The 27,063-nt window shown below is 45.7% G+C and overlaps 2 protein-coding genes across 2 annotated transcripts; one reads left to right on the top strand and one right to left on the bottom strand.

The window, feature by feature from the left end:
* Positions 1-2,180: 2,180 nt before the first annotated feature.
* On the top strand, positions 2,181-4,490 carry LOC136524740 (secreted RxLR effector protein 161-like). The gene is made up of 2 exons (XM_066517998.1): positions 2,181-2,720; positions 4,452-4,490. The coding sequence occupies exons 1-2, from the start codon at positions 2,181-2,183 to the stop codon at positions 4,488-4,490; spliced, it is 579 nt and encodes a 192-aa protein (XP_066374095.1).
* A 17,589-nt stretch (positions 4,491-22,079) lies between these two features.
* LOC136524739 (vicilin-like seed storage protein At2g18540) lies at positions 22,080-24,513 on the bottom strand. The gene is made up of 2 exons (XM_066517997.1): positions 23,887-24,513; positions 22,080-22,292 (listed from the first exon to the last, which is right to left on the bottom strand). The coding sequence occupies exons 1-2, from the start codon at positions 24,511-24,513 to the stop codon at positions 22,080-22,082; spliced, it is 840 nt and encodes a 279-aa protein (XP_066374094.1).
* Positions 24,514-27,063: the final 2,550 nt, after the last annotated feature.

The raw sequence follows: 27,063 nt of genomic DNA, 5'->3' as shown, positions 1-27,063 counted from the left end.
CATCTTGTGATTGGTTCATCCCTCTACACGGCGGTATAATCACCCTACTCACTCTTTTATATTCTTGCAAACTAGTTGTGGCAAGCTCTTTAATGTAATTAGAATTGAGAGCTTGATTTGTTATTTAAGTTCATCTAGCGGAGCTCTTTAGTATAGCAAGATTGAGAGCTCTTAGTGAGTAGTATCATAGCAAGTTGTGTGTCTAGTAATCATTGTAACTAGAATTGTTGGATAGGTGGCTTGCAACCCTCGTAGAGCTAGAGCAAGTTTGCATTTCGCTATTTGTCTTACTAATCAAATTGCTCTAGTCGATTTGTAGAATTTTAAATAGGCTATTCACCCCCCTCTAGCCATATTAGGGCCTTTCAGTGGTGGAGAGGCAGAACCAAACGGTGGTCGGCACGGCTCGATCCACGATGAAGGCCAAAGGCATGCCGACAAGGTTCTGGGGTGAAGCGGTGACCACTGCGGTGTTCATCCTCAACCACGCTCCGACCAAGGCCCTGACAGGCAAGACGCTGTTCGAAGCTTGGTATGGGTGCAAGCCGAGCGTGTCCTTCCTCCAGACATTCGGCTGCATCGACCACGTCAGGAAGGCAAAGCCGATCCTCACCAAGCTAGAGGATAGGAGCACACCGATGGTGTTCCTAGGCTATGCGGAGGGTACCAAGGCATATCGGCTCTATGACCCACACAGAGACAAGGTGCTTGCCTCGCGCGATGTCGCGTTCGACGAGAAGGCGGCTTGGGACTGGAACAGTCTAAGCACGGGGGAAGCTGGCGGCTTCACCAGCACCTTTGTCGTCGAGCACCTGGTCATCCACGGTGGTGGAGACACTGGGGAAGAGGTGTCGAGCACTCCGAGAGTTGTGCTAAGCACTATAGCAATAGAGCCGAGCACTCCTGGGGTAGTGCCGAGCACTCCGGTAGGAGTGCTGAGCACTCCTAGAGGGATGCCGAGCATGCCGGAAGTGGTGCCAGGAGGTTCTGCAATGGTGGCGACCACTCTAGGACGGGTGCCGAGCACTCCCGTAGCGGAGCCAAGAGGCCTTGCAGTGGTGCCGACCACTCCTAGACAGAGGCTGAGCACTCCTACAGTGGTGCCGAGCACTGCAGGAGTAGTGATGAGCTGTCCAGAAGAAGTGCCGAGCACTGCAACCAGAGTGCCGAGCACTCTAGCGGAATAGGGAACTCCATCAACACTGATTGAGTTCGCGTCACCTCCAAGTGACATCACTGAGTTCGTGGATGCCTTCCACGAAGGTGAGGAGGTACGGTTCCGCAGGCTGGACGACATCGTCGATGGCACAGGGCCCTCAGGCCTGGCTGGTTGGTTGCTCAATGATCAAGAGCTGCTGCTCATTAGCGCAGAGGAACCACCCATGTTCGTGCTGGTCGAGCGCGATGGAAACTGGCGACGGGCGATGATGGAGGAGATGAAGGCGATCAAGGAAAACGAGACATGGCAGCTCGTTGATCCACCTTCATGATGCCGTCCGATCAGCCTCAAGTGGGTGTACAAGGTCAAGCGGGACGAGCTCAGCGCCATTGTCAAGCACAAGGTGCGCCTCGTCGCCCGAGGCTTTGTTCAGCGCAAGGGCATCGACTTCGAGGAAGTCTTTGCGCCAGTAGCATGCATGGAGTCAGTCTGCTTGCTACTAGCTTTGGCAGCAGCAAAGGATTGGCGCGTCCATCACTTGGACGTTAAATCGGCCTTCCTCAACGGTGAACTAGCGGAGACGGTCTTCGTCAGGCAACCTCCAGGTCTCGCCGTGAAGGGAGAGGAGCACAGGGTGCTCCAACTGTGCAAGACGCTCTATGGGCTGCAGCAGGCCCCACGAGCATAGAACGCCAAGCTTGACGCCACCTTGGGCGAGCTTGGGTTTCAGCGGTGTGCAACCGAGCACGCGCTCTACACACGGCGATGCGGGAAGGAGGAGCTCGTCGTCGGCGTGTATGTGGATGACTTGATCATCACTGGCGCACGCACGGAGGACATCAATAGCTTCAAGAGCGAGATGGCGGCTCGTTTTTGAATGAGCGATCTCGGCGCACTCTCCTACTACTTTGGTACCGAGGTGAGACACGGGAAGGAGGAACTCACGCTCGGTCAGAGCGCGTATGCCTCGAAGCTGTTGGAGCGGAGCGGCATGGTTGAGTGCAAGCCATGTGTGACTCCGATGGAGAAGCGACTGAAGCTGACAAAGGCCAGCACCGCGGCGAAGGTGGATGCAATACTCTACCGAAGCATCGTCAGTGGTCTACGCTACCTAGACCACACGAGGCCGGACATTGCGTTCGCCGTGGGCTACGTCAGTCACTTCATGGAGGATCCCAGAGAGGATCACTGGGCTACGGTGAAGCGGCTATTGTGCTACGTCAAAGGGACAATGGATCAGGAGATCATCTTTCCCAAGACAGGCGGGAGTAGGTTGCAGCTCACTGTGTTTAGCGATGCAGACATGGCGGGGGACATCGACGGACGGCGGAGCACCTCTGGAGTGCTCGTCTTCCTTGGGTCAGCTCTAATTTCATGGCTGTCGCTGAAACAGAAGGTGGTGGCGCTATCTATGTGCGAGGCAGAATACGTAATGGTGGCCATAGTGGCGTGCCAAGTTATGTGGTTGTGCCGGCTGCTGGGCGAGCTGACCGGTGCGAAAGCTCACCCACCGGCACTGATGGTGGACAACCAGCCCGCCATCGCCCTCGCGAAGAATCCGGTTCTCCACGACCAGAGCAAGCACATCGACGTGAAGTTCCACTTCCTCAGGGACTGTGTCGATGAAGGGCAGATCATCATCGAGTTCGTCGAAACTGGTCGGCAACTCGCGGACGTCCTCACCAAGCCGCTCGGACGTCTTCGACTCACGGAGCTGAAGGAGATGATCGGCATGGAGAGGGTACAAGGGATAGCAGTAAGATTAGGAGAAGAATTGTTAGATAATTTATTACTTCCTTATATGAACACACAACAAGGGAAGGCGGCGCCGATAAGGCCCCCTGCGGTGGTACTGTAGCCGCTGTAGAGGCAGGCGCCGAACGGCTCACCTGCCGGACTGTAGCCACATGCAGGGACAGGCGCAGAAGTCAGTCCTGCTGTGTTATCTAGTCACTGTTGCAGCATGGGAGCTGTACTAGGACTAGATGGATAGAGTTGTATATATAGTTTGCCACTGCAACTCAACCAAGAAAGTTCAGATTTGTCATCTCTTATACAGGGCTCCGGTCAACACTGGTGCTTGTACTGTGTGTGTATGCTCTGTTCTTCTTTTTCTTCTACCTCTAGCCATAGTGTATGTGGTCGGACAGCCTCTATCGTGCTCGGCCGTGGTCGGCAAGACTGGTGAGTGATCGACTCACCTGAGCCGATGATCCTGTGGGCTAACATCATCATCATGATCTAGTTGATAGAAGAACTGGTATTCTCATTGCCTGTTGCTGCGGGGGAGTCCTTACCATTTACACGAACTGGTGCTGGTGCTTCATGAATGGTAGGAGGAGGATCCACTGCAGATCGTTTGTAGCTAGTCCACAACACAATGATGCAGCTTAGCGCAGACTTAGTGGCCTTGTGAATGCCAGGTGATAGGTCCTCCGCCAGTCCTGATGCTCTAGAGTCATGGTGACGATCACCCGTCAAGGACACGAACTGAGTCTTGACATAGTCTCTTATGTCCCGTATGGCCTCATCCAGCCTGTCCAGTTTTGCTAGCAGGAGGCTACTCATCTCACCGCTTGACTTTGTAGCTTCAGCGTGCAGCTGGATTGAGGAACAGAGCCACGAGTCCCATAGCTGGACATGTTCCAAGGCACCGGCAAGAGCGTCACGGACGTCTGCTAGTGCCTGGAATCTGTGAGCTGATGCCACTCCACCCCTACCACGCCTACTGCCAGAAACAATAATCCGATGGTCGTCGTCGCTGGCACTAGGATCAATGATTTCCAATGCAACAACGACATCAACAAAAGGGAGCATATGCGAGAAGGTTGCTGCAAAAAATCCTACCAGCTCTGACGTATGTAGCCAGCAGGTTTGTAGCTGCTGTAGAGCTTCTTCTTCCTCCTCCTGTCTAGGACTAGGACACCATCCAGTGAAGCTAAGGATGGATCTTCTGATGCTGTGCGGAGCTAGGACCCAGCTGCGTGCAGTGTGCTGGAGTCGCCGCGAGACGAAGGCCCTCCCAGCGGACGCATCCAGCTGAGCAAGGTGGAGAACCCAGCTGACCTGCAGCTCCCAGAGTCACCTGTCCAAGGGATCTGATCCATGGATGAGGTCCCTCATGTGCTCGCGTGTCTTGGCCTTGTCTTGCTCCGTGACCGTTTCGCCGCCGACCTCCTCGTCCTCGTCTTCTTCCACGACAAACGTGGAGGTGTTGGGAGCGGGCATGAACGAGTGGAGGACACGAGCAGCTAGAGCTGAGGCGCTGCTGCTGCTGGCTGTGGTTGTGCAGGTAGCTGATGAAGCAGTGGTGGTGCTACTGATGCCATAGTTGTTGTTGATGTAATCGGCCAGGTAGTAGGGCTGCGGCGGCCTCTGGTGAACGGAATCGCCACCGCCGCTCTCGGTGGATGAGACCCTCGACCTCCATGCTCCCCGCCAGTTAGCCGGCCATGGGCCTTTTCGCTGCAGGTTCAAGGCTCCAAGCTGACGCAGCTGCTACCTACTGCAGCTCTATAACCTTATGACAGTGTGCATTATTGCCAACGCCATTTCGCTATGTTCTTGACTTGACCTCACCTGGATGCTGTGTGGCTGTGGTTCTTCTGCCCCAGTCTTCAAAAAGGCAACACAGTGCGATTTGTGTGGGTGTTCTTTTTCTCCAGTGCGATTTGTGAACCCAGCTCCTCCCGTCCTTTGTCGCCATACCCCTTCCCCTTCGATTCTGAATGATCGTAGGCTGATGGGAATTCTGATTGACCGGTCCACAATCTGTGGGCAAATGATTGAATGGACTGTTTAGAGGAGGTCAGGGCCTGGTATGGCTCAAGGGACCAAATACAACCATACACCAATATGGGCTAGATTAACGTGTCAAGCCGAGATGTATGTTTTGTTTGCTGTCGTTATGTGCAGGTTTCAGCTGCTCCCTCCCACGTCAGCTTATCGGCTTCTGAGAGGCCGATAGCTCCCACACATCGGCTGTACAATTGCGGATAAGATGCTAGATTTGCTATTTGTGCAAAGTAACACCTAAATCTACAATTGCGGATAAGATGCCAGGCCAATGAGCACAACGGGGAGAGCCATGGGGCTCCACTTCTGGCTCCTCCTCCTCCGTCACCGTCGACTCCGATGACTCACACTGAGATGATGGTGGAACTGTTGGCTGCTCGCCGAGAGTCAGCCCCTGCCATGGAGATAATGGCACAAGCTATTGCGGGCTTCGCCCACGGAGGCCACAGGGGCAATGGTGGGAACAAGGGTGGTGCCCGTCATCCTGAGGGGGCCTCCTCTTACCAGGATTTACTCAAGACCCACCCGCCCACTTTCACATCGATAGATGAGCCCCTGGAGGCGGAGCACTGGCTTCGCATTCTGGAGTAGAAGTTTCTGTTGCTCAACGTGGCTGACGTGCAGAAAGTGCGCTTTGCAGCGCAGCAACTATTGGGATCCGCAAGTGCATGGTGGGATACCTTCCATGCCATGCAGCAGCCAAATCATCTGGCAACCTGGTAGGAGTTCACCACAACATTCAGAGAGTTTTATATTCCTACTGGTGTCATCAACCGGAAGCTGACTGAGTTCCTGGAGCTGCGCCAGGGGAGTATGACAGTGATGGATTATGTTAATAAGTTCAATCCCTTGTCCCAGTATGCTGGCATTCATGTGGACACTGACGAGAAGAAGGACCCCTTCTTTCGCGGCCTCTCTTATATCCTTCAAGAGAAGCTGTACACGGCGAACTATCAGACCTTCGGGGCACTGATGAACGCTGCCATCGCCATGGAGGGCTTGCAGCAGGATTCCTAGGCAGAGTGGAAGAGGAAGCGGGTGGCTGTGGGATCTTCCAGCCACCCTCATACTCAGAAGGTACAGGTTGTCCGGCGGGGGCCCTATCAATCATTAGGTGGACCTTCGTTTCGGTAGCCCCAACAGACTTCTCAGACTTCTTCCACATAGTACCGTGCACCCACTCAGCAGGTGTAGCCCCAGCAGCCTCAGGGACAGTAGGTCCCACCTCGTCAGGGATTTGGAAACAAGCCTGGTGCTTGCTTCAAGTGCGGCAAAGATGGCCACTATGCCCGGGAGTGTCCCCAGAACCAGCCAGCTCAGTCTGCTCAACCATCGGCGAACTCCAGGCTGGTTAAACGGATCGTGATCAAGAGGAAGGTTCCCAGCCGATCCAGACAGGTGAATTTCATGAATGCTGAGCAGATATTGCAGCAGGAATCGGTGATGGCTGGTATGTTTACCATCGATTCCCATCCAGCCTATGTGTTGTTCGATTCTGGTGCATCATATTCCTTTATGAGCATATGAATTGTAGATAGGCAAAACTTACCACTTATGGCTATATCATATTCCTATAGAATCCGTACTGTGGGTTCGTAAATGTTCATCAATACCCAAACGGGCACAGTAAGTTTGGTATTAGCCACCCACACTTACTACCTACAGTTCATGGTAATGCCTAGGCAAGGCATTGATGCTATTCTTGGAATGAACTAGTTACGGGTGTATGGGGTAGTCTTGGATTTGAAACGGAGAAGTGTCGAGTTACGGCTTCCTTCTTCTGAGGATAGGATGTCTCTGCTTGTACCCTCAGATCCAATCTTACCTGTTGCTGCCCATGCTGAAGCCTCTCCTGATCTTACCCCCATCCCTGTGGTATGTGGGTTTCCAGATATTTTTCCTGAAGAACTTCCTGGGTTGCCACCGGACAGAGAGGTGGAATTCTCCATTGAGCTAGAGCCTAGTACTGCTCCTATCCCCCAACGCCCGTACCGCATGGCTCCAAGGGAATTGACTAAGATGAAGATGCAGCTGGAAGAGTTGATGAAAAAAGGTTTTATCCGTCCTAGTTCTTCATCATGGGGTTGTCCAGCCATTTTTGTGAAGAAGAAGGATGGTACTCTACGGATGTATGTGGATTATCGTCCTCTTAATACGGTAACGGTTAAGAACAAGTATCCGTTGCCCCGCATAGATACTTTGTTTGATCAACTAGCGGGTGTCAAGGTGTTCTCGAAGATTGACCTCCGATCAGGCTATCATTAGATCAAGATCAGACCACATGATATACCGAAGACAACTTTTTCTACTAGGTATGGGCTGTATGAGTACCTAGTGATGTCTTTTAGTCTCACCAATGCTCCTGCCTTCTTCATGTACCTGATAAATTTAGTCCTTATGCCGGAGCTGGACAAGTTTATGGTAGTATTCATTGATGATATACTGATTTATTCCAAGAATGATGAAGAGCGTGCCCAACACCTTCGGATAGTGCTATCTCGACTAAGGGAACACAAGCTTTATGCTAAATTCAGCAAGTGTGAATTTTGGTTAGATCGAGTGTAGTTTTTGGGGCATGTGTTGACACCTGACGGCATTTTAGTAGATCCCAGCAAGGTGCAAGATGTGTTGGATTGGAAGTCTCCCAGATCTGTGCACCATATTCGTTAGTTCCTTGGTCTCATGGGGTACTATCGGTGTTTCATTCTAGATTTCTCCAAGATAGCCTAGCCAATGACCAAGCTGCTTCAAAAAGAAGCTAAGTTTGATTGGAGCCCATCCTGTGAAGAAGCCTTCCAAGCTCTGAAGACATTTCTGACCACTGCCCTGTGTTGGCCCAACCAGATATTGAACGACCCTTTGATGTATATTGTGATGCCTCGAAGACGGGGCTGGGGTGTGTGCTTATGCAAGATGGGCGTGTGATAGCTTATGCTTTGTGCCAACTAAAAAAGCACGAGGTGAATTACCCCACCCATGACTTAGAGCTGGCCGCTGTGGTCCACGCTCTGAAGATTTGGAGGCACTATCTGTTGGGCAACAAAGTGCATGTTTTTACAGATCATAAGAGGCTCAAGTATATTTTCACTCAGTCTGAGCTGAATATGAGGCAAAGGAGATGGTTAGAATTGATAAAGGATTATAACTTGGAAGTCCATTATCACCCAGGAAAGGCCAATGTAGTGGCGGATGCTTTGACCCGAAAGTCACGCTAGGTTGAGGAAACAACCTTGTCTCTCAACCATGCAGAAGTGCTGGCTCACATTGCCTTGACCTCAGAGTTGCTTAAGCAGATTATTCTAGAGCAAAAGCAAGACCCCGAAGAAATTCCCCACATCAAAAAATTGATGGCCGAGGGGCGTGGCCCTCACTTTAGTGTTGATGAGTATGGAGTAGTGAGATATAAGGATAGACTGGTGGTCCCATCCAATGAGGAGCTGAAAAGGAAGATTTTGAGTGAAGCCCATCATTCAAAGCTGTCTATTCATCCTGGCAACAACAAGATGTATCATGATCTGCGCCACTTGTATTGGTGGTCCAACATGAAGCAGGACATCACCCGGCACGTCGTGGAGTGCGATACTTATGGTAGAGTTAAGGCAGATCATATGCGTACTCTAGGATATTTGCAGCCCTTACCCATTCCTGTTTGGAAATGGGAAGATATTTCCATGGACTTTGTGGTGGGTTTACTCCGCACATACAAGGGCTATGACTCTATTTGGGTCATTGTGGATAGCCTCACCAAGTCAGCTCATTTCCTACCAGTGAATTCTAAATATTCCACCAGACAGTATGCCAAGTTGTACTTGGACCGGATTGTGACCCTACACGGAGTTCTCCTCACTATCATTTCCAATAGGGGATCGGTTTTTGTCTCTCGCTTCTGGGAGCAACTCCAGGAGTGTCTTGGAACTAGTCTCCTCCATAGTTCAGCCTATCACCCCCAGACTGATGGCCAAACCAAAAGGGTGAACCAAGTGCTCGAAGACATGTTGTGAGCTTGTGCCATTTCTTTTTCTGAGAAGTGGGATGGATGCCCGAAGTTAGCTGAATTTTCTTACAATAATAGCTACCAAGAGAGCATTCGCATGGCACCATTTGAAGCTCTGTATGGGAAGAAATGCCGGATGCCACTTAATTGGGTTGAAGTGGGAGACCATGGATACTTTGGGTCAGAATTCATCAAGGAGGCTCGAGAGCAAGTTGTCCTTATCTAGCGTCATTTGAAGGCAGCTTAGAGCCGATAGAAAGCCTATGCAGACAAGCGAAGAAGGCATTTGGAGTTTAAAGTTAGGGATTATGTGTACCTCAAGGTATCCCCTATGAGAGGAGTACATCAGTTTGGTATTCATGACAAGCTAGCTCCCCGATACGTGGGTCCTTACAAAATTTTGAGGCAATGTGGCCCCGTTGTTTATCGTCTCCAACTTCCTGAGATTTTATCTACGGTACACAAGGTGTTTCATGTGTTGCAATTGAAGAGATGTTTGCGGGTACCGGATGAAGCTATAGAAGTTGAAGGGCTTCCCCTCCAACTAGATTTGACTTATGTTGAGCACCCTATAAAAATCCTAGATGAGAAAGAAAGAGTGACGAGGAATAGCGTGGTAAAGTTCTACAAAGTGCAATGGCAAAACCACTCAGAGGATGAGGCCATGTGGGAACAAGAGAGTTACCTATTGAATCATTACCCCCACCTTCTTTCTGGTTCTGATAGTTAGTTGCTGCGTCGAAATGTAATTCCTATCTCTTTCTCACACTAGGCACATGAAATCTCGGGTTGAGATTTTGTTTTAGGGGGTAGATTTGTAACACCCTCGGTGTTACATTGTACAGTTTTTGCTAAAACCATGGCATGAGCAATCATGTTTATGTATTATTGCATGTGGTAAATTGAGAAATTAAATTTTGTTGCACTAATTCTCAAATTGAGCTCTAATTTATTCCTTGTCCAAGTATTCTCCCGCAGCCCAAATCACTTTCATTCATCCTGATCCAATCCAGCTCTTATTATTCTTCTCCTCCTTAATTTCTCATGCACGCACTCGACACTCGTAAGCCCGCAAAGCACACTTCAGTACATTCTTTGGTAAGACATAGTGCTTTTACTTTGTTGTGTCAAGCAAGTCAAGTTGGCAGCACATGACCGACCGGCAGCAGCATCGCACACGCTACACATTAATCTCAATCACAAGCTCTGCTCGCTGCGCATGCCGCTTGCTCGCTGCTCAGTTGCTTTGCAAACGTAGCTCAGACACCTTTCCACGCGGCAGCACTACAGCAACGTAGAATTACCATAGCATGAAGAAAATACTGTTCACCATAGAAAATACGGTTCACCACAGAAAATACTGTTCGCCGTAGAAAATACTGTTTACTGTAGAAAACACTATTTGTTCGAGCAGCGCGTCGTACACAAGCAGCGCTTTATTACCTTTAAGCAAGCTAGTTAGCCACTAACCCTACGACGCGTCGCTGTCGTGCCTTCGCTTCTCCTGCCTATAAAAGGGCGACACCGAGCTCGCTGCCGTCCTGCGTCACTGCTCGCTCCTCTCGCCTCTCTAGTCTCTCTCTCTCTCTCTCCGAGCTCCGAGCTCCAGCTCGCCCTGTCGATCTCCCTCTTCAAGCTATAATCGACCGATGTAGCTAACCTGCAAGGATTCCTTCATTCTCCTTCTCCATTATTTCTAGGCCCACAGCTATGTGCTGGTCAACAAGTCCAATAGCATGATTAGCCTCCTCCAATAATATCATTTCTTCACCTCTAGAGCTCATTTGAATTTATTTATTTATTGTGAAATAAATTTTATTAGATTCCTAAATTCCTGATCTATCTATTGGTGTATTTTGTTCGTATGGTTCTGCGATGTTTTAGGGTTACTTATTAATTTTAGGTTGCTTGTTATTATTATGGTTATTTAGGGAATGACTTTTTGTGATGCATTGGTAGAAATGCTGGCCCTAAAAATTTTATAGTAGACTCATGATAATATTAGATGCTCTCTGTAATTTTTGTAGCCTCTGAATAGCTAATTTATTAAGGTAGCTAACATACCCTAATTTAAAGCATATAAATCATTTAAGAAATTAGTTGGTATGAGATCAGTAGAGCTAGCTTGTTAGCATGATAAGCGTGTTCTTATTTTAAGAGTTGCGGTTGCCTAAATATTAATTATTACATCATCATCATCGCATGCATATAGAGAACGAGCCACTGGAGATCATGACCTTCGGCGAGCAGGAGTACGACGAAGTCATCGAAGAGTACGAGGAGGAGATCATCGTGCAGGAGGACGTTTCGGAGCCATCCATCACTGACTTTGCTGACACCGCGCCTGCCCAAGGCAAGCCCCGGTGCATAACCCTTATTTTGAATAATAACTGGATATATATATATATATATATATATATATATATATATATATATATATATATATATATATATATATATATATATATATGTTGTGCATCTACGTTACAGGCATTTTATGAAACTACGTGCATAAATATATCCACCCTTGAGTCCTACTAGTATAGGCCAAGTAGCTGCTATGCTCAGGATGTCGGTAGCGTGGGTAACCTGTCATTACTCACAAATAGGTGATAAATATGATCACTCATGATAAAATAGTGGAAAGGAAAATGGTGACCGGGCAGGGATATGGTTAGGTTCTGGTGGGTGTAAAGGGTTGTGTCCTGTAGCCAACAGGGCATAGCTCAGTAACACTTTTTCCCTGTCTGTGTCAATTAAGGACCGATCATTGCAATGGACGCAAGGCAAGTCACAGATCTATTGTCCCGAGCGCATACTTGGGTATGGGCGCTGGGAAGACTTGTTGCTCTCTTGTCGTGGATCCGGCTCTTTTCGGACCGACTGATTGGAGGCGGAGATGGTGGAGGTCCTTGCACCGCACTGAGTCCGGGACTCAGGAGTGGGGGCTTGGAGTCCAAGTTTGGACGGGAACCTGGACACCCAGGACAAGAGGGTGATGGGTTAGTCCTGCTTATGCCTGGGGTACAAGTGGGGTGTGTGCTTTTGGGGGCACCCAGCTGGACATATTGGTTCATGAATCGCCACCGAGTCGGTACGAATTGTCTTACCTCTAGCATCATAGTAAGAACTGAAAGTTGAAAGAAGAAGAAATGGAACTAATTGCTCAACTCTTGCTTGAAAGTAGAACAGGTGCTTATATAGACTGGATAGATAATAACTTAATATGGCTGATAATCATAACATAAATAAGGACTCACTATTAGTATTGCTTTTTGCTAAAAGAAAACCAGCAAACCATGAAGCTTATCATATTCCTTGGAGTCGGGAAATTATTCCCACTAGCCGGATAAGTCTTGCGAGTACGTTGTGTACTTAGGGTTTATTTACCCCTGTTGCAGGTGATGCATGAGAAGTACCTTTGTGTGGAGGATTCTTCTGGTGGGCTTAGACGAATCCTCGTTCTTATCGCTAGATGTTTATTTTAACTTCCGCTGTTTATCATTCCACACTCTGACATTTGGTAATGTAATAATGCATTTTTTAAGAAACTCAGATGTATGAAATGGACCTGTATTGTAACTCGCTCTCATTATTGGATCCTTGAGAAAATGTGGATCTTTTGGGTTCTCCCTTGGGGTATGCCCGACGGATACCATCTGCTGAAGCTTGCTTTCGGGGTGCTTAGTGTCTGGTGGAAGGCGAGCACCTCCGTAAGCGTGTTATTTTGGGCGGTTCTACCACAAGCAGGCTTCTCTGATCCCCAACAAGTCGGCAACAGTGGATCCTAATCACTAGGAGCATCTCCATATACTTGAAGGGCTTCCTTTGGAAGCGGACATATGATCTCTGAAGTAAACTGCAATGGTCTCTAAAGTAAATTATGAAACAAATATGCTTTTTACTAAAACATAACTCTCATTATTTTTTTGTTAAAAACTCTATTGTAACTAATATGTTCTTTTTACTTATGTATTATGCATGTTCTTTAAACTTAAGTCCTTTTGCTACATACATTAGAATATTTTATTGGCCTTGCTAAAAGATATTTGTTCCTGCAGTTCATACTTTGATAGTCATTTGTTTTTATGATACCAATTTGGTGTAGCTGCACAAAGAATATATTTGTTCCTACAGTATATAGTCATCTTGTATTCTTGTTTATTCTGTTAGATGGGCTTGCCTGACCAAAGAATATAATATTTTTTCTAAATAATTTGATAATGCAGCTATCTACTATATAAATTGTGCAATTCTTCCGTATCGCGTGGTGTCCCTGAATAATTGCAAATCTATATTTTTATCAGCCAGTGGTGTCCATGGAAAGTATTAGTTGCATTAGGCTTCTTTTTTCCTGTCAAAATACTTGCCCCAATGCCGACCCCATTGAAGCCTTTGATGATCTCGTTGATTATTAGGAGCGCCATTATATTGGGCATGATTGTGGTATGCTGGTATAGTAGTAGACAATTAACGAAAAGCTAACACTTTAGAATTATTTTAGGCATAGATGGTGTTGACACAGAATTTTCATCCCGTGCCGAGAACACACGTAGCAAACCAGAAGGGTCCGCTTGATGGAGCAGATCTGCCTAGCTTCAGCGCAGGGGGTGGTCGATCCTGCGCGATCCTCCCGAGACGTGCCAGTTAATTTGACCCTGCAATTGACAAGGAGAGAAAGTTCTTCAGTAATTAAGGGCAAAACTTGCCGGTGTTGCCACACAGTCCCCAATGTGCGGCTATGTGAGCCGATATGAAAGGAGATCGACTAAATAGTCGATTCCAGTATATTCATGAGAATAAATCAATTAGAGCTCATGGGGTTGTGTAAGAAGAATCGGTTATCATTCAGGATAAATATCATTAATCGAACAGATATTAATCAATGGCAATAAGATATCAACAAAGATCAGTTTATGATGAGTCAATGATTATAATTAACCAAACCCCTTTTTATATAAAGAAACAATTCAACACCACTTAACCATTTAATAAAGATAAATCTAATAAACATGTTGGATCTCATCTATCATCATGACCAGTGGGGCATGAGGCAGAATCATGCATGCCATAGAAATAACAATAGACTCGACGACCCTAACTCATTACTAATATCAGTAGGGCATGAGACAGAATCATGCAGGCCGTAATGCAATAATAAGATCATGGGGCTAACATATCTTTCAACCTATCTTTACTTCAACGGTCTTGTGATGCGAACTATTCGTGAAAGCGCTCGATATCGGCTAAAACAGCCGATTCAGGCATAACACACAGTTAAAGTCATGCCTTACCAGGAATAGATCTACTAAATAACGATCCCTACTCCACGGTGCTAACAGTGGGATGTGAGGCAGAATCACATAGGCCATGATAACGGGCCGTGGAACGGTTCTCTCTAGCCAATAGATCTACTCAAGACGCAACATGCCTTAACGCACGTTATGCACGATTAAGATTGATGTAAAACAGCCGATAAAACATAACTCATCATTTAAGGTGTAAATTAGATCAGTTTTAGGTTAGCAAACGATGGATCAAATAAGATATAAGGCCGATCTAAATCAATCTCAATCGGGCAGAGTGATATTGCTGTAATTAGATAAATGATAAAAGCAATAAGCAATATCGGTAACTTAATGAATCTACCAAAGACTGCCATTCTAAGGTAGAGCCGATAACTTGACCTCGATTTAATTCAAGCAGTGGGGTGTGAGGCAGAATCACACAAGCCATACTTGAATTAAACAAGAGTCGATAACTAGCTTATACCAGAGCCACAGTGGGGGTCGACCGAATCGATGCAGCCATACGAACAGAGGTATAAACCATGACGGTACTTACAGACAAGCAGTGGAGGTCGACCGGATCGATGCAGGAATACTCGCTGAAGAACTCGTCGAGATCTACTCTACTTCTACTCCTAAGGGGTGGCCGGAGCTGAAAAAAGTAATTGACTTGTATTTGGATTGATTGATTCCCTACAAAATGTCGTAACCCTTCATATTTATAGGGGTGCCTAGCCTTTGGCGGGTTACAAGATAGGAAAATACTACGTGATATCCACGCACGCACATGAGACTTCTAGATGGATACATTGCCACATAACTTGCTGGCCAATCTTCTGAATCCTGCATGTTGCCGAAGCAGAAACCACGGATCTTCCTTCCTTTTTCATCTTGCTTTTCCCTTGTTTGGCTGAACCTAGAAAGTTTCTCCATGATAGCCTACTCCACATTCCTTTAATACCCGATCCTGCACGTATGTGGTTTATTTTGCTGAATACGTATACGAACATGACATCTGGCCGGCCTCGTACATGCACACACATGATGTGTGTCTTTGCTTCTTCCATTGTTGCATTGCACCTGGACGACATGTTTTATTCCAAATAAAATAATCCACCTTTTCCTTCATGTACGGACGGCCCAAGCAGCATATAGCCATATATCAACCGAATAGGATTAAATTTGGCCAAATATGTCAATTGGCCATGTGCAAATAGCTAAAACATGCATATTTCCTTTCCTTTAATCTTCTAGCTTTTCATGTGTGGAATTCCTGGACGCCATGCATCTCCAAAATATATTAAATAAAATTTCATGGCCGGCTTGTAAATATCCCTTAATTGGACATGCATATTTCCTTTTTTTGGTGTAAACTGATGGACGGGGAGATATGAGGCGCGTCTGTGGTACAACAGTTGCAGAAGGGAAGGACAAATTTGCAAGGGTCATCAAGGTTGTTATTTTAAATATGTATATTTTTCTATATAAATTTAATCTTTCCACAAACTTGCAATGATTTGCTGGATTCAAATCAATTCTTGAATCTACAGTCTATTTAGATACGTAATTTCACTTGATTTGGATCCAACTACTTAATTTAGTTTGTTTCTTTCCCCCTATATAAACATCCTTTTTTATCTCTACTTGGGCACCTTCAGTAAGTAGCAGAGATGTCAAGCACTTCCATTCTATATGTCACAACATTCTTGTCCACTTGTTCACAACATAAATATAGATCTAGTTATTATAAAAAAAGATCCATTTAATTTGGCCAAAATCACCTTGTGCAAGGCTGTTGTGTTCACATTTGTTAAGTTGCTTGAAGGGGATCATGACGCCTAAGAGGGGGGGGGGGGTGAATTAGGCAACTTAAAATTCTAACTCTAAACTATGGCATCTTCTTCTAACCTTAGCAAAACCTATGCAAAAGACAAACTATCTAAATATGCAACTATGGTTTTGCTAGTGTGTGTTGCTATCTCTACCGCAAAAGGAGTAATACAATCAATGTAAATGTGGAAGCTAAAGAGCAAGGTAGAGATATGCAAACTCCCATCGATGACTCCAGTATTTTTACCGAGGTATCGAGAAGCGCACAAGCTTCCCCCTAGTCCTCGTTGGAGCCTCTCGCAAGGAATCCCTCGCAAGGGCCAAGCTCCCGGTCGGATAACTCCGTGGATAGCCTCGGACCTTTCCCATGCGCAAGTGGGTCTCCGACGTGCCTTTCGGCAAGCCTCTCCTGGATGCTCCCCGCCGTCTTCACTATCAAACTTCTGGCCGAAACGCCGCGGGCCTTGTTCCCTCCAGTACACGGTGGCGGCCACACCACAAACGCGGTTGGTGTGATCTCACAAGACTACAAGCCCCTCCGATGTACAACAATGGTGCGCGCAAGCACCGAGTGGTAAGAGGTATGCAAACCTCACTAAACACTAGGCCTAAACCTAGAGCAAGCGCATAAGCGATGGTCTAATCAATCTAAGCACTTCGCAAAGCACCTACGCTAATCACCTAATAAAACACTAAGCACTATACAAGTGGAGATCACTAAAATGGTGTATCAACACCCTTGGTATGTTTCCTCAGCTCCACACTTATCAAATGGCCGGTTGGGAGTTGTATTTATAAGCCCCACTGAGAAAGTAGCCGTTGGGGACAAAATCCTGCTTTTCTGCTACTGACCGGACGCTAGAGTTGTCCTGATCGGATGCGTCCGGTCATCCTGACCGTTGGAGCCACAAACAACTAATCGGACGCTGCCAGCATCCGGTCACTTGTCATCGGACGCGTCCGGTCGCAAGTTCGCCACTCCAGAACCTCTCTGTACTCGATCAGACGCTGCTGTCCTGCGTCCGATCAGTTTTGCCGCCAGTGTCTGATCACTTGCTGAGTGTGTTGTCGGACTAATGAACAGTGCCATCAGTGCATCCGGTCGATTCACTTGTTCAGCATCCGGTCGCTTCTTGCTGATGCCGAGCCACTGATTGGAGCGTCCGGTGACTTTTCTCCAGCGTCCGGTCCAGTGTCCGGTCACTTCTGTGAGCTTGTTTCTTCGTGATCTTGCGTACGGCTTGGTTCCTATCTTCGTGCTTGGACTTTGCTTGATATCATGGGTCTTCTCTTGTGCTCCTAAGGTCTTTTCTTGTGGTGTTGATCGTTGGATCATCACGTCGCATTCATCCAAGTCACGTCTTGCACCCTATTGAACTACAAAACAAACACTTGCAAATTCATTAGTCCAATTTGGTTGTGTTGGTCATCAAACACCAAAATCCAAAGTAAATGGGCCTAGGGTCCATTTTCCTTACAATCTCCCCCTTTTTGGTGATTGATGACAACACGGCCAAAGCAAGCAAATAATAGAATTTTGAAAATTTAAAAACTACTGTCGATGTTTTACCACCGATAGCCTGCCACGGGGGTACCCAGGACAGTTGTTCGGGCTTCGACGAATAACGGAATTCGGCGGTTACGCAAAGAGACTCACAATTTATACTGGTTCAGGCCCTCGACTTGGTTGAGTAATAACCTTACATCCAGTTTTGGCGTTAGCCTATTTGCGTCGTATTGCTTCCTTGTATCGGGTATGCGTCTTTTTTCTCTCTTCTTACAATGGGTTGGTCGGGTAGTTAGTTGCCAATCTAGGGACCCCTGCCCTCCTTTATATAGTCCAGGAGAGGCGGGAGTCCTAGTCAGTTACAAAGTAGAGATCCTAGTAGGATGACGTGTAACTAGTCCTAGTAGGATTACATGTAGGGAATCCTAGTTGGACTAGGTCTTCTTTTCTCTTCTCCGTGGGGAACCTTATGGGTCCCTCATCGACAACTACCTACTTACTAGGATGCAATGCAAGAGGCAAGATTATATGATGTTAAAAGGTACTACTTGTAAGACTACATAAAAACTTATCTTACCCTTGCTAATGTCCCCATGTGGTATTATGGATTTAAGCCTTGCTTCCTATAAATTCTCCCCATTACATAGGCTAATCCATAATCCACTATCCTCCCTTTCTCGGACCATTACTACAAATTAATGCTTGCTTTTGGTCCTCTAAATTTCCCCCTTTGGAATCAAACACCAAAAAGGAAGACATTAGTAGCACGAGGGTCAAACTTTGTGATCCTTGAGTGTAGAGTAAAATAGATCATAAAATTTGACTCTCACATTATATAGACTAAGCTCCCCCTAAATATATGCAGACATATGATAGAAGGCAAAGCATATGCATAATTGGCAAAGTATTGCACAAGGGAATTTAATCTATATAATGCACGGAGAAAGCATATAAATATCAAAATGAAATCAACATGATGATATTGGTTTAGAAATACCACATGTAGAAATCAATTTGATTTCTACCACTTGCAATCGGTGGTGGATATTTGAAGTATGATGCTTAACTCCGGGGACTCCATTTTCCTTGCAGTGAGACTACTACACATATGATAAGCTTGAAAAGGTGTTAGTCTCAAAGCATCCAACTTGTAGAGTAGCCTCCCCCTAAATTTGTACACACAAGTATGGAATACTTGTAGAAAACATGCACATTGATTTTAGAATAAAAAATACCACTTGAAACATGACATCACATGAATGTGAGAGTCATTTTCGAAGGCGATATTCCAGAGAAATTATCTACAATTTGGACTATGGCACATATTAGATGGACAATTGAAGGACAAGCTATGTGCCGTGCTCCTAAACAATTTTAAACCATGTAGGTTTGCTCCAAGGGTTAAGAATGAAATCGAGCAAGCCTACCATAAGATATACCTAGTGTATGCATGACAAAAGGTATAAGCATGAAAATGCAAACATAGGCATGAAGAGTAACTAGATGCTTAAAAAAATTTGTAAGGAATACCACTTGAAGGTAATTGAATCTAGTTACCTAACATAGAAAGGGGAATTTGGGTCCATAGTATTCACTAACCCACTTGGTAATGATTTTGTCCATCATGATGCACCCCATGAAATGCATCCAAACTTTGCCAAGTCTCCAAATTCCCTGAAGTCCATTGAACTTCTCACTTCTCTTTCGGGATCCAAACCTTCTTGGTGCTCTTCATGTTGGAAATGATTTCCTTTGGCACCCAAAAGCGTTTGACCCCATTGTTGACTTTCTTGTTCACCTTGATGGCCACCACCTTGTCATTTTTCTTCTTCTTCAAAAGATAAGGTGTGGAGACCTTCTTGTCTACCTTATTGGTGTAGGTGTTGGAGAGCTTGCTTGTTTGCTTCTTCTCTTTCTTCTTTGCTCCTTATGGGTCCCTCATCGACAAGCCCCCGAGCATTTCATGATTGAGCTTCAAGGGCCGGGTTGTTGTAGACTTGTTCCAGGTTCTTTCTTGAAGCGAGATCTTGAGATGGTCTTCTTTTGGTTGGTTTGAGTTCTTTTTTCGGTGGGTGCAATTTTTCGTAAAAATTGCACTCACTGAGTGTAGCCCCCGAGCCTCTTGCTTTTGCTTGCGAAAGTTGGAGGGTTCGGATTCTTGTCTTCAAAAATTTCTGGGGTTATGTATCCCGTAGCCCCCGAGCCTTCTCCGAGTACTTTTCTTTAGAATAGAAATCGGATGAAGGGTCTTGATGTGTTGCCTTTGTTGTAGTCTTGAGTACTTGCATTCTTCGTCTTTCATCCTTGAATTCGAGCCCCCAGGCATAGTTGAAGCAAATGCCGAGCCCCCGAGCTTAGTGTTTGACTAAGCCGTGATGCTCTTCTGAGTTGTTTTTATTCATCCAGGTCGTTTCTAGACTTCTCTGATTCTTGATGTACCTCTTCCAGGTTGTTTGCATTTCGTCCAGGTTCTTTCTGAACTTGTATGTACCTTATCCGGGTTGTTTTCTGATCAATCCGGGTTCTTTCTGAATTTGTCTTGGTACTTGCAGCACTTCTTCGGGGTTGTTTTCTGATCAAACCAGGTTGTTTCTTGACTTATCTGAGTAAAGTAGCTTAGGAGCGTGTTTTTCCTGATCTCATGGTACAGATGTAGCTTTCCTTCTTTGTTGGTTGTGGTTCCACCTTGAGTAGGAAATTCTTTCTTCAATTCTTTCCTCAAATTTAATATCTTTATTTTCATGAAAAATTTTTCGTAGATATGCTGGTGTGTAAGGTTGAGCAGCCGCCGGGCTTTTGTATACTTGATAACTTTCGTGTTGGCAATTAGAAAAGTTCTTCTGATATGGTTTCCATACTTGGTCTATCTGCATTTCTTGGGGTAATCAACCGATTTGTACTGTAGATCTGCGTCATTCTTGGGGTGGGGTAGTTATGAGGGTAAGCTCCTGAGTTGTACTTGTTACTTGTGCCTGCTTCTGGGGCGAAGTGGTCGACCATACTGCTCTTTTAGTAAATGGTCGAGTTGTTTCTTGCTGATTGTTCCGCTCTTGGGGTGTAGTAATCGCTTGACTGAGTTGTAGAGTTGATTGCGCTTGTTCTTTGTGTGGAGTAGTTGATTGTACCGCTCTTGGGGTAGGCGACCGAGTTGTTGGAGTGATTGTACCGCTCTTGGGGTAGGCGACTGAGTTTTCTTTGTTGATTGTGCCGCTTGTTGGGTGAAGTTGTCGATCGTACCACTCTTGGTGTAGGCGACCGAGTTGTATATTTGTAGATGCCTTCTTGTTGGGCAAGGTAGTCGATCGTTCTGCTCTTGGGGTAGGCGACCGAGTTGTTTTTGTGCTTGTGCTGCTCCTTGGGCGAAGTAGTCGGTCGTACCGCTCTTGGGGTAGGTGACCGGGTTGTTGTAGTGCTTGTGTCGCTCCTTGGGCGAAGTAGTCGATCGTACTGCTCTTGGGGTAGGTGACCAGGTTGTTGTAGTGCTTGTGCCGCTACTTGGGCGAAGTAGTCGATCGTACCACTCTTGGTGTAGGTGACCGGGTTGTTGTAGCACTTGTGCTGCTCCTTGGGCGAAGTAGTCGATCGTACCACTCTTGGGGTAGGCGACCGAGTTGTTGAAGTGCTTGTGCCACTTCTTGGGCAAAGTAGTCGATCGTACCACTCTTGGGGTAGGTGACCGGGTTGTTGGAGTGTTTGTGCTGCTTCTTGCGTGAAGTAATCGATCGTACCACTCTTGGGGTAGGCGATCGGACCCGTATAGCACAACCGTTTCCGGGTTGGCTGTCTGCAGGGTAAATAAGCTATTGTACCACTCTTGGGGTAAGCGATTGCGCCCATTTAACAACAACCATTTCCGGGTTGAGCTGTTGCAGGGCTGCCCCTTTTTCCCCAACCTGATTACGGGTTGGTTCAGTCCGTTGGACAGGGCTGTCAGTCAAACCATCTCCATATGGTTGAGTGAAAAAAATTGCCCATGTAGCGCAACCGTTTCCAGGTTGGCTGTTAACAGGGAAGCCCCTTTTTCCCCAACCTGATTACAGGTTGGTTCTGTCCGTTGGACAGGGCTTATATATTTGAAGTCGTTCTTCTTGAAGAATTTCTGCTTTATCTCTCTTGAAGCTTGAGTATGTAATGAACGGTGTCTTGCTTTGGTCTTCTTCTCTTAGAGATATTTGATGATAGCCTGAATAGCAATCCAGAAAGGATAATAGAGCTAATCATGCGCCATTCTTTTGAATTCTTCTTCTCAATTAGTACCAGGTTGGCAAGCCAATCCGGGTTGATTATTTCTCTGATGAATCCCGCTGCCATGAGCTTGGTGATCTCTTTTTTTATTGCTGCTTTTCTGTCCGGAGCGAATCTTCATAACTTTTGCTTAACGGGTTTGGACCCTTTGTTCACGTCAATTATGTGCTCAGCCAACTTCCTTGGGACCCCTGGCATGTCGGCTGGCTTCCAAGCGAAAATATCTTTGTTGTCCCGAAGAAAGTTGGTGAGCGCGAGTTCCTATTTGGGGTTGAGATTTGCACTGATGATTGCCGTCTTCTCCGGGTCACCAGTCAATAAATCAATAGTCTTGGTGGCGGCTTCTTTTGGTGGTGCAAAGTTGCTTGGCTTCTTGGCCGGTACCTGAATCTCGTCTGGCTTCAGTTCGTTGGCTAGCATTGCAATCTTCTTTCCATCCCTTATGTCTTGTAACTTTTCGGATATTTGTACTGCCTGTACGTCACAATCATATGCTTTCTCTAGATCTCCTTTCAATGATAATACACCCTTTGTTGTTGGCATCTTGAGTAGTAGGTATGGATAATATGGTACCGCCATGTATTTTGTTAAGGCTGGTCTCCCAAGTATTGCGTGGTAATATGATTCAAAGTCTGCAACTTCAAATTTGATGAATTTCGTCCGGTATCTGTCTGGTGTGCCAAAGGTGACGGGTAGGGTTATCTGTCCGAGGGGTATAGCTGCTCTGCCGGGCACTATTCCGTAGAATGGTGTGCTTGTGGGTGTCATTAGACCTTTACAATCTAGATTCATCCTTTTGAGAGTATCTGCGAAAATTATGTTAAGCCCGGCTCCTCCATCGATGAGTACTTTAGTTACTGCTACTCCTACGATAGTCAGACCCAGTACTAGCGGGTAGCATCCTGCGTTTTCTGCACTGGTCCATTGGTCTTCTCTTGTGAAGTGGATGGGGTACTCTGACCAATCTAGATATCTTGGGATGGCTGGTTCAGCTGCCATGATGGCTCTGTGAGCTAGTTTCTCTTGTCTTTTGCTTCATGTGTTAGGAACACCCAAAAATATCACCGCTAGCTAGCGTTGGGGTTCTTGATAATCTCCTTCATTTCTCTTTTCCTCCTTCTTGGATTCTTCTTGCTTTGGCTCCGAGTTGTTTTGATTCCTGTTTTCTCTCTTCATGAACCGGCGCTGAAAAGTGCTGCATTCAACTAACTTGTGTCTGGCCCCTGGGTGTATGTGACACGGTATGTTTTCTATGTTTTTTGGCGCTCTTCCTCGGTAGTTGTTACTCTGATAGTTGCTATTACTGTTGTAACTGTTATGGTTTCGGTCATTGCTATTGTTGTAGTTGCCATTGTGATTGCTACCATTGCTATCATTGCTGTTGCAATTGTATCTTCTTTTGTTGTCTGTGGTTGCCACCATATTGTCCTGCCTTGGTCTTTTGTCTTGCTGTCTGTAATTGGGTCTTCTATTCTCTGAGTTGTCCCTAGCAAATCTATGTCGAGTTCTTTCTTCTGATGAAATTAGCTTCTCAACAACCCTCTTGAAGTCTTCATTTGTTCTTGGGTTCTCATTGAAATAGTCCTTATATTGCCAGTTTGCCCAGATTCCTTCTGCAAAGGCTTCTATTACCTCCCTATTAGTAATGTCATGGACTTGAGCTCTGAATTCTCCAAATCTTCTATAGTATTCCCTTAGACTTTCTCCTCTCCTTTGCTTTACTCCTTTCAGTTCGGCTGCCGTCATTGGATGGGTAATAATGCCTGCGAAGTTGTTGCAGAAAGCTTCTTGCAAGTCTTCCCAATACCTGATTGATCTTGTCAAACCATTGTAGCGGCATTGCTTCGAGGGCCATTGGGAAGAATAGAGCCTTGATGTCGTCGTCTCCGCCAGATAATTCAATAGATTGGGAGTAAACCCTTAGCCATTGTCTTGGTTCAACTTTGCCGTCATACTTGGAATGCTTCGCTGGTTTAAACTTGTGTGGTAGCTTTAAAGTTTGTAGTCTTCCTGCGAAACAAGGGAATCTGTCGTATGGTTCCGTTCTTCCGTAATCTGGCGATCTTGCCCTTCTGTAATAAGACATGTCTTCTTTCCACTCGGACTCTCCGTAGTCATCTTCTTTGTCAAATTTTCTTGATATTTCTTGGTAGCATTGGCGTGATTCTGGTTTACCTCTTTCTTGTTGCTTTGAGTAGTATTCCTGCCTTCCATTAACATCAGCACTCTCTACTGGTTCTATTCTTTGAAAAATTGATTTTCTGGGCGACTGCTCCTCTCGTGGTTCTTGTGGAACTTCTTCGTCGGGTTGTTTTGCTGATCCCCCGACCTCTTTTATATGGTCTTCCTTTGCTTTCCCATTATTTGTGAGGGTGTACAACTCCTTTGTTAATTCTTCAATTCTTCCCCTTCTTGTACTTTTTGCGGCTTCTCTCTCCTTCTTTCTGTTGTATTCTGTTAGCTCTGATTTGTACTTATTCCAGACTTGCTTCCTTTGTTTAGCCCTGTTCCTCCTTCTAGCTTTCAATTTGTTTTTCTTTAGTCTTGTTAGTCTTTGCTCATCATCTTCGTTGCTGTCACTTTTCTCATCTGGCGAGATGTTGCCTTCGGATTCATCTGAAGATTTTATATCTGGTATCTGTGGTGGTTCCAAATGTTGTTCTGACTGCTCTGCTATGTAAACAGTATACCTCATCCGAGTTCTTCTCGTATGGTATTCCATCCTCCGTTTGGTTGAGCTGTCTGTAGTTTCTGAGCTAGATCCGAGTTCTTTTCCTTCTTGATAAGATAGTTCCTCAACGCGTGTGCCAATCAGGGCTTTGCTTGATGTAAAAGAACCTGGCCAATGCACCACACAATCTTGTGGGGTAACTGTCATGATCATCCCTTCTTGTGCTCCCTCCAGGAGTATTCTTCTTGCTGAGTTCATCTTGTTTTGGGTAAAGTGTTGATAGATTGATGCCACGTTGCGCAGTCCATAAGTTCCCAAATTCTTCTTTGAGTTGTACGGGTTGTATTCCTTTGCGGTCGTTGTTGTGTCTTCGAGCTCGATTAAGCTTGGCTCTCGTGCTGCGAAGATTGTCTTGAAATTGGGATGTATTTCTTTCTCAGAGTCAGTTTCGTATCCGCTTTCTCCCTCATTCCGAGTTGGATTCAAAATTGAGAGTTTTGTCATCTTCTCGGCGAGTTCGCATTTGACTTCATCATTGAGTTCTTTTTCTTCTCAGAGACGGGTACGAAGCTTGCCGTTGTCGTCAGCTTCGCAGATCCAGGATCCGAAGACGAAGGTTGTTCCTGCCGAAAAGGTCATCTTGAGGTTGAGGTCCGCCGAGCTCTCGAGAAAAATTCGTCGAAAAGCCCCTACCTGGCACGCCAGCTGTCGATGTTTTACCACCGATAGCCTGCCATGGGGGTACCCGGGACAGTTGTTCGGGCTTCGACGAATAACGGAATTCGACGGTTACGCAAAGAGACTCACAATTTATACTGGTTTAGGCCCTCGACTTGGTCGAGTAATAACCTTACATCCAGTTTTGGCGTTAGCCTATTTGCGTCGTATTGCTTCCTTGTATCGGGTATGCGTCTTTTTTCTCTCTTCTTACAATGGGTCGGTCGGGTAGTTAGTTGCCGATCTAGGGACCCCTGTCCTCCTTTATATAGTCCAGGAGAGGCGGGAGTCCTAGTCGGTTACAAAGTAGAGATCCTAGTAGGATGACGTGTAACTAGTCCTAGTAGGATTACATGTAGGGAATCCTAGTTGGACTAGGTCTTCTTTTCTCTTCTCCGTGGGGAACCTTATGGGTCCCTCATCGACAACTACCTACTTACTAGGATGCAATGCAAGAGGCAAGATTATATGATGTTAAAAGGTACTACTTGTAAGACTACATAAAAACTTATCTTACCCTTGCTAATGTCCCCATGTGGTATTATGGATTTAAGCCTTGCTTCCTATAAATTCTCCCCATTACATAGGCTAATCCATAATCCACTATCCTCCCTTTCTCGGACCATTACTACAAATTAATGCTTGCTTTTGGTCCTCTAAATTTCCCCCTTTGGAATCAAACACCAAAAAGGAAGACATTAGTAGCACGAGGGTCAAACTTTGTGATCCTTGAGTGTAGAGTAAAATAGATCATAAAATTTGACTCTCACATTATATAGACTAAGCTCCCCCTAAATATATGCAGACATATGATAGAAGGCAAAGCATATGCATAATTGGCAAAGTATTGCACAAGGGAATTTAATCTATATAATGCACGGAGAAAGCATATAAATATCAAAATGAAATCAACATGATGATATTGGTTTAGAAATACCACATGTAGAAATCAATTTGATTTCTACCACTTGCAATCGGTGGTGGATATTTGAAGTATGATGCTTAACTCCGGGGACTCCATTTTCCTTGCAGTGAGACTACTACACACATGATAAGCTTGAAAAGGTGTTAGTCTCAAAGCATCCAACTTGTAGAGTAGCCTCCCCCTAAATTTGTACACACAAGTATGGAATACTTGTAGAAAACATGCACATTGATTTTAGAATAAAAAATACCACTTGAAACATGACATCACATGAATGTGAGAGTCATTTTCGAAGGCGATATTCCAGAGAAATTATCTACAATTTGGACTATGGCACATATTAGATGGACAATTGAAGGACAAGCTATGTGCCGTGCTCCTAAACAATTTTAAACCATGTAGGTTTGCTCCAAGGGTTAAGAATGAAATCGAGCAAGCCTACCATAAGATATACCTAGTGTATGCATGACAAAAGGTATAAGCATGAAAATGCAAACATAGGCATGAAGAGTAACTAGATGCTTAAAAAAATTTGTAAGGAATACCACTTGAAGGTAATTGAATCTAGTTACCTAACATAGAAAGGGGAATTTGGGTCCATAGTATTCACTAACCCACTTGGCAATGATTTTGTCCATCATGATGCACCCCATGAAATGCATCCAAACTTTGCCAAGTCTCCAAATTCCCTGAAGTCCATTGAACTTCTCACTTCTCTTTCGGGATCCAAACCTTCTTGGTGCTCTTCATGTTGGAAATGATTTCCTTTGGCACCCAAAAGCGTTTGACCCCATTGTTGACTTTCTTGTTCACCTTGATGGCCACCACCTTGTCATTTTTCTTCTTCTTCAAAAGATAAGGTGTGGAGACCTTCTTGTCTACCTTATTGGTGTAGGTGTTGGAGAGCTTGCTTGTTTGCTTCTTCTCTTTCT

The sequence above is a fragment of the Miscanthus floridulus genome, chromosome 18 (assembly GCF_019320115.1).
Source record: "Miscanthus floridulus cultivar M001 chromosome 18, ASM1932011v1, whole genome shotgun sequence".
NCBI lineage: Eukaryota > Viridiplantae > Streptophyta > Magnoliopsida > Poales > Poaceae > Miscanthus > Miscanthus floridulus.
Note: the sequence above shows the minus strand (reverse complement) of the source record. Positions and strands in the feature narration are given on the sequence as shown.

Coding starts and splice junctions, on each gene's coding strand:
- LOC136524740 (XM_066517998.1), top strand. CDS start 2,181: ATGGAGAAGCGACTGAAGCTGACAAAGGCCAGCACCGCGGCGAAGGTG. Junction 2,721..4,451: donor TCGCCCTCGCGAAGAATCCG/GTTCTCCACGAC, acceptor GTGGTTGTGCAG/GTAGCTGATGAAGCAGTGGT.
- LOC136524739 (XM_066517997.1), bottom strand. CDS start 24,513: ATGAGGTATACTGTTTACATAGCAGAGCAGTCAGAACAACATTTGGAA. Junction 22,293..23,886: donor ACATGTCTTATTACAGAAGG/GCAAGATCGCCA, acceptor TGTGACGTACAG/GCAGTACAAATATCCGAAAA.